Source organism: Antechinus flavipes, chromosome 1, assembly GCF_016432865.1.
Source record: "Antechinus flavipes isolate AdamAnt ecotype Samford, QLD, Australia chromosome 1, AdamAnt_v2, whole genome shotgun sequence".
In the NCBI taxonomy this organism is placed as follows: Eukaryota; Metazoa; Chordata; class Mammalia; order Dasyuromorphia; family Dasyuridae; genus Antechinus; species Antechinus flavipes.
The window spans coordinates 111,564,974-111,572,803 of record NC_067398.1 but is presented as its reverse complement, the minus strand read 5'-3'; the positions used below and the strand labels follow the sequence as shown (position 1 = coordinate 111,572,803).

The following is a 7,830-nucleotide window of genomic DNA, read 5'->3' as shown; positions in this document are numbered from 1 at the left end:
ATAGATAACAGCCTATAAATATGAAGTTTATAACTAGCTAAATTCTATAGCAAAAGGTTGTGAATGTTTAGAAAGTGAAATGTTGACCACTCTGAGTCATTATGGGTTGACTATTCAAAAGTTTTGACAAATAACTTCCTTCTTTGCATTGAATGCTAATAATGTTTTCAGATTTCACAAAACTGAGAGGGATTGGTTTGCAAAAGAAGTCAATAGCCTAGAATAATGAACCAATTCTCACAGGCATAAATTTAGTAAGAATTAATAAAAGCAAAAGTCAAATATAAGTTAAAAACAAAAAACAAACAAAAGACCCGACACAAATATAAGATAGGGAGCATGTGTTTAGTGGAGTATAAGATAAGTATGAATCAATACTTTGATAAGGCTACCAAAACTAATGCAATGTTAGATTGCATAACAGAAATATAGCACCCAGATCAAGAGAAGTTCTAGTCCCACTTCTTTCAGCCTTTGTTAGGCCATGTTTGTATATTAGGTTCAATTCTTAAGGGTATATTTTAAGGGAGACATTTATAAAATGATGCTTTCCCAATGGAGAGAAATGAAGATATTGAGAAAGGAAGAGAATAAGGATTTATTAAGTATCTACTATGTGCCAGGTCTTGTGATCAGTATTTTAAAAATATCTTATTTGATCCTCACAACCTTAGAGGTAGATGTGATTTTTCTCATTTTGGAAACTGAGGCGGGAGGATTTGAATCAGGTTTTTTTTCACTCTAGGTCCAGCACTCTATTTGTGGTACTTTTTGAATACCCAAGTACCCCATCATGTTCCAAGAGGAATAACTGAAGGATTTCAAAATGTTTAGCTTAGAGGAGAGAAGGTTTGGTAATATTTCACTGGCAGCAATACTCCTCAATAGAAGGAGTTTCCACATTATTGAAATCATAGACCCTTGATGTAATAGTGGGACTTAATTATTATGTTATTATTTTTAATAATTACCCTCATTAAAGTCTATTCTAATGGCTCATTGAAGCAAGGATTCCTGGCTTCCTGAAGTCTAAGACTAAGAAAGTACCAGTTCCATTAGGCTGGAAAGAGTTGAAGTCTGATTTGTCTTTGGTATGTCTGTTGACTGAGGATTAGTCTAATTTAAGTCTGGAGAGAGATTCATTAATAGAAGATTGGTCATTAGATGTGATATACTTTCTCCCCCCTCCCTCCCTTTTTTTTTGGTGGTAGTATATAATAATTAAGGGAATACTAAGATGTGGATGAGTTGAACCTGGATCAGTGGAAGAATTAGCCACATCGATCATGTCTCAGCATTGAAATAATACTTAAATCGCTATGAAGACTGTTTAGTGAGCTGAGCTAGGAGCTCTGTTCCTAAACCAAATATAACTACAGTTCCTGGAGTTAGCCCCCCATCTTTTCTTGTAGCTATTAGTCATCTTAATTTGTTTTATTCCCTGAAAAAATGAAATCCTAGGAACTAGAACATGGGCAGTTTTCTAAGCATGCTTTCTATGATAATGGAGTATTTTATGCTAGATCCCCCTTACTTATTTGTATTGGTTTTGAAAATATTTCTGCTGAGTTTAAAAATGTTTCTGATCTCCTCACTTGGAGAGTAGTTTGGGAAAGAGCTAGCCAGTAATTCCCCAAGATGGCAAATTCCAGACTGGGAGAAATCAAACTACCTAATGGATACATTTAGGACACAGTAGCAATCCAACACTTTTGTCTTGCTAAGAATTGCTCCAGGGCACAGCTCAGTGAAAGGCTCCTTAGCTTTAGTCATCAGTGCACAGAAATCCCTTCACCTTGAATGTCAAGTTTTCTGGACGTCTTCAAAGAATGATATCAGAATACAGCATCATGTCTGAAAGACCCACAAGCCCCAAGGATCTGCACACATTTAACTACTTTGGGAAGCAGATTAATAGAATAACCAATAAAACATGTATACGAAGTTTAATTAAGTCTGACAAAACCAAACTTCATGTTTTATTTATGGGCAGTCCCAACATGTAAGAGATTCAGAGAGACACACGGTTTTACTGTCATTTCTTCCTCTCATATCTATAATTGAATCCAGGCTTCGACCTTGGCCTGAAGCAACATGGCATTGAAAAACTGCCCCTGGAGGTACTCCTCCCTTCCCCTATTTATCTGCTTCTAATTATATGAGCCAGCTCTAATATCACACAGCATAGTGGCAAAAAACAAACAAACAAACAGAAAACCCAAAGCAAAATAATAGTGAGGTCAGTTGTGCTTGCAAGGACACCCCGAAGGACAATTTCCACCATGCTGGGGTTGTTATACATTTCCAGTTTTATTTTGTACCAAGTGCACAAACCCTTCATTTTACCTTTGACATAAAAAAAAGACTTCATGGAACAAGACAAAATAACTTATGATTATATGAAACATAACTGTGACAAATCACAAAACTATACATATTAATAGAAAAAAGTACCTAATTCTTTAAAAGATTTATGACAATAGGCACCAGATGTGGCACTAAAATAGAATCAGCCTGATATACAGTATGATATATGCAGTTCATATCTATATGTGAGCATATATAACTATGTACAAGAGTCCGTATGAGTTATGGAAAACAGATTTCCACTTCTTTTCTTCCAAAGTGCTTTGTGTAAGCAACATTACACAGGATGCTTTGCTGTCTGTACAAAATAAATCTTTTCTTCTTCTTTTTTTTTTTTTTGCACATATTATTATTTTCCAATATGTGCCTCTCTGCTGTAGCTGTTCATAGAAAAAAAAATAACCACACAAATTCCATACCGACAATCAAAAGTGCCATTAAAAAATGCTGCAAAAAGATGACATAGTTGAAAGAGATAAAAATCCCAAATGATGCACCAAGTCATTATTTCCAAGCCTTCAAGGCAATCAAGATAGAATGGTGGTCTCAGGCAGATGAGGGCAACATTTCCCCCCTTGAGAGAGTGGTCTTATGACCAAGCTTTTTGGATTTTCTCATAATTGGCCATCCCTGACCCCATAAGTGGAATCACCACTGTACTCCAGTAGAAAGATCCTTTTATAACCATAGAGTTACCTCTGTGATACTTGGCAAAGAAGGTAAAGGGAGATAAATAAAGGGCTAGTGAGGATTTAGATCATATTGGATCTGAATCTAAACTCTAACAGCCTTTTGGATATAATCCCTTTTGAGAATTAAGATAATGCAGCAAACAAAATGTCTTCAGGCGTATTGCTTTAATGCCATTAGATGACAGGCATTGAACTGTGTGTATGTGTGTGTATTCACAAGCACCTCTTTTAAAAAAGAGAGAGATGGAAAAGAAAAATCAGGGGATATACAATCCCCATTCAGATATTTCAGAAAAGTTACATAATAAGCTAAAAATGGATAGGGAACAATTTCCTGAAGCAGGCTTACAATAGTACCAGAATAATAACGAAAGCACACACACACACTTCCTGTAGATCTACTTAGGTAGGGCTGAAGCATGGATCCCTGGTAAGGGGTGACATGGAGAATTATGTAGGGGTGAGATTTTTTTAAAGTGTCAGCCACTCTCTTTTCCCATTTGTCTAATGATGTATATGGGACTTTATAGATTGGGCTTGCCATCTATGGTACAGTGAAATGTTTTAGAAGACCTTGGTTCAAGTCTTGACTTTGCTGCAAATTACTCATGTGATCTCAGGCAAGTCACTTTATGTCTCTGAGCTTCACTATACTCATCTACAAATGAAATTAAAGTAGATGATCTCCAAAATCTTTTCCAAAAGATGGTCTTCTAAAATACTACGAATATAGTAATAGTAATGGCATAATAAAGTACTTCCAGATTTACACGGTAATACTAAAATATCTCATTTTCTCTTCATCATAGCCATGGCAGGGAGGTTGCTATTTTTAACTCCATTTTACACATGAAGAAACTGAGGCAGAGTCTAAATGTTTTGCTCAGTGGCACACAATTAACAAATGTCTGAAACCATATTTGAACTCTTTTTTTTTTTCCCGATTCCTGGTCCAGCACCCTAACTACAGAGTCACCTAGAAAGAATCCCTGATTTCATGTCTGTGGCTCCTCCTGCAGTACCTATATGGTGTCTTTCATGCCATAAATGTTGACAAGTGCCGGTGATGGGGGTCAGTTACTAAAGAAAAGCTAGAAATAACACTAGGAGTCAGAAAACCAAGTATGTCTTCATAGGAAGGCAAACTGTTACTGGGTATGGGATGCCAGCATTTAGAATAGATTGCTGATAATTATCCTTGATTTTTTTTTTCTACTTCACCCTAGCTCCCTTTCCATGTTAGGATTAATATCATAGTCACATGCTGTGACAGTGAGATTAATTGGTAATATCACCAGTGTAGGAACTGTTTCACCCTTTTCTTCCTTTCTCTTCGTGAATAAATTGTTATGTACTTTAAGTGAGTTATAAACGTTCCAGAGTTCAGAATTAATTGGTTTTCTCTGAAAAGTCTAAAGTAGTTTTCATTTTTTTTTTTTGGCCCGAGTTTGAAAAAAGGATGAAATAGGATGATTTGGACTAAAGAGATTTTACAACAAGTGTACAAAATGTATTGTATGTTACTACCCTCCTTCCCAAAAAAAGAATATAAATTTCTTGAGGGCATGGAATATTTAATTTTTGTCTTTGTATTCTTAGCACCTAACATAGTGCCTGGGATTTAAAAGCTTAAAAATACTGGCTGACATTAGTTTACAAGGTCCTGAAAATGTGCAAAACAGTTCAATTTTTGTTTTTAAATTATATTTTAAATATACTGGAGTAACTTTATGTAAGATAAAATAATTGCTCCTCATATAAATACTTACAAGTTTGAATCTTTATTTTCTGATTTTTCTTATGGGGTGGCCCATTTGGATATAGAGAATTTAACCTGTTTTCATCTGGGTCCATAGTGTAGTCTAGTGGTATAAAACTCAAATTGAAAAAGGCCACTAACTCATACATAAGAATGCCTGCAAACCAATATTGACTTAGAAAATCACATGCTAACATTTTCTGTGTTATGTTGTAATTTTTATTTATTTTATTAAATATTTCCCAATTACATTTTAATTTGGTTCAGGTCCACTTGGGGGATAGTGATGCAAAGGTGCTTATGGGCTGTGTATTTGGCACTTCTGGAACAAACTGCCAATTACATTTTAATTTGGTTCAGGTCCACTTGGGGGATAGTGATGCAAAGGTGCTTATGGGCTGTGTATTTGGCACTTCTGGAACAAACTGACAAGCATGTACTTTTCTAAAGATATCAGTCTTGATTTTGGGACTGAACTTTAGAATCCTTAAGAAAGGATTTACTACTGAAGCTCAAGAGTCACTTGGCAGCATTTGAAATTATCCATGATTTTAGGCACAACACCAGATTTCTTTATTGTGCTAATAATAGTTTTTGCTAATGAGGTTATTTCCCTTCTGCTATTGTAAAGAAAAAAAAAAGAAAGATAGCTTTAATTTTTAAATATAATAGTACCAAAATGTTTTTAGTGTATTTTGAACATTTTAATAGCCTTATGCCCCAGAACTTGTTACTCTTAAAAAGATATCAGAAATAGTGGCTTCCACATAGTCTTGAAATTTATGTACTAATATAAAGCCCAATTTAAATTCTAGGCTTCCAAGATAATATTTCAGAAATGGTGGGTTCCCATTTCTCTTCTGTCTATTAATCTGTATGTCCCAAACCTCATCCATTATCACTTTTAACTGGTTTCTTACCAGTTTTCTCCAAAGCTGTAATTGGGCATTGGAAATGGAGTGGGCCTGGGTCTGAGCTGGGGTTGTAGAGCAGGAGGAGGAGACAGATAAGCAAGGAAAAACTGGGGAGATGGGAGGGAAGGAAAGGAAAAGTAAGAGCACAGTATCAAGCTGGAAGAGTAGGGAGGATTGTTCATTGTTCACCTCAATATCTCATTAGTTTCTTCCTATGCAGATACCATATCTGGAACCTCCCTCCTTCCTCTCACTTCCCTCAGACTCTGCCTCATTCATCCAAAGACCTGCTAATGTCTCACCTAGCCAGAGCACCAAAATAGAATTTAATTTATTAATTTGTAGTCCTTCTCTTGGCAGAAGCTCTTTGGAATGGGAGGCCCAAAGCTTACTGAATTAAATCAGCTCTAAGACATTGCATTTGGTGCTGCAGGAGCATATCAAATATAATTGACACTTATCTTCTGGTAACTACAAAACTCCGAAAAATCAGAATATTCCCAAGCACTGCTGCATCTGTGTGGGAAAGATTTTAAAGGATGGGGAAATACAAATAGAGGTGTTTTATTTATTTATTTGGCCATTCCAGAAACAGGCCACAAGAAAGTTGTTGGTTTGGATTTTTTTTTTTTTTGCTTGTTTTTTCTTTTTCTTTTAAGTGACAAAAAGGTGCCCTAATTCTTACAAGTGGAAAAATTGTTGGAATAAAAGTAAGTTGTCTTTCAAGTCACTGTACTTGGCAGATTCTTTTTATTCACTGCATAACATAATGTAATTAGAGAAATAACAAAAAGCATTCTACTGGTAAGCCTGTGGATATAAAATGGGAGAGCTGAACCAAGCTTGCTGGAGATCCTGGGGCCAGGGAGCATCGTGGAGGGTCATTGGGAGGCGAGCATCTATCAGGAGTGCTTTTTTTTTTCCCTTTTATGTTTGGCTTTGCTTAGCTGCAGAGGCATCACATAGCTAGCTCTGTGCCTTAAGAGGCTTGTATTGTGCCTCAGTTCCTTGTTTGAGAAGAGGATTGTCCTCAAACCAAGGCTGTATTTTTTCTTTCATGATTTCAGTGGTTCCATGTGACAAGTCTCCCAACAACAGCCATCTTCTCATTGTCTTTGAATTCCCTTTGAAAAGAGAGTAGGGTTGTTGAGTGACTCACCAATCAAAAGGAAAAAGGACTGCAGGCCTTCTGAAGGCTTGGGGAGGATTCCCATCTCCCAGCCCTCTTTTGCAAGGATCCTTTTGTGGCCTTGGGCTTTGCAGACTTGGGGCTCAGGATCCTTATTGGGAGGAAGGCAGGGGATTTGAAGCAGAGGGTTTAGGGAAGAGCATTAGCTGTGAGGGTGGCTTTTAGCCTTCAGTATAGACAGAGGAGAGCTGGCTGGGGCAGCGATCCACTGCGCTGATCTGCAGGAAGGTGGTATCTTCAGGTCCATTCCGGAGAGACTCTCCAAAGATGCCAGTGGGACCAGCTGGCAGATCGTATACTGAAAGAGAGAAGAGGAAGCCATTGGTGATAATAGGGGGCCGCCCAGCCAAAAATAATATCAACAGGCTGGGAAATTTTAGGGAGACTGGAAAGAAGCAAGGAGTCCCTGGTAAGATATAAACAATGGTAAAATAAATGGCACAAATAAAGGAAAATTCCCCATGGTTTCCAAGCCACCACTGTCAAACATACCTGTAATGCCCGAATGAGCTGAAAAAGCTCTGTGGAAAACATCGAACCCTGCCTGACCCATGGACGCAGGGACAAGGCAGTCTTCAAAGGAAGGCACCATATTGCAGGAGTTGCCATGGGCCATGTTTCTCTGAGGATCGCTGTAATGGGGAGGACAAAATGTCTGCAGCTGCCCATAGAACCCTGAAACAAAGAAATAACTTTTGAGTTTCCTGCAAGGCATGAAAGGAACAGCAAAACATTAGAAACAGGAGCCCACAGTCCTTTTTGTAGTGGCAAGAGACTGGAAACTGAGCAGATGCCCATCAGTAGGAAAATGGCTGAATAAGTGATGGTATATTAATATTAATATATTATTGTTCAATGACAAATGATCAGCAGGAGGATTTCAGAGAAGCCTGGAGAGACTTATGAACT

At 37.4% G+C, this 7,830-nt stretch overlaps 1 protein-coding gene across 2 annotated transcripts in view; it reads right to left on the bottom strand.

Moving 5' to 3' along the window:
• Positions 1–2,286: 2,286 nt before the first annotated feature.
• GLIS3 (GLIS family zinc finger 3) overlaps positions 2,287–7,830 on the bottom strand; it is a 615,465-nt gene continuing 609,921 nt past the window's right edge. For both annotated transcript variants that reach the window (XM_051987896.1, XM_051987905.1), the window contains exons 10-11: positions 7,414–7,596; positions 2,287–7,219 (exon numbers count right to left, since the gene is read on the bottom strand). In XM_051987896.1, coding sequence (XP_051843856.1) covers positions 7,083–7,219; positions 7,414–7,596 — 320 coding nt within the window. In that variant the 3' untranslated portion in view covers positions 2,287–7,082. The remainder of the gene's footprint in view (positions 7,220–7,413; positions 7,597–7,830) is intronic.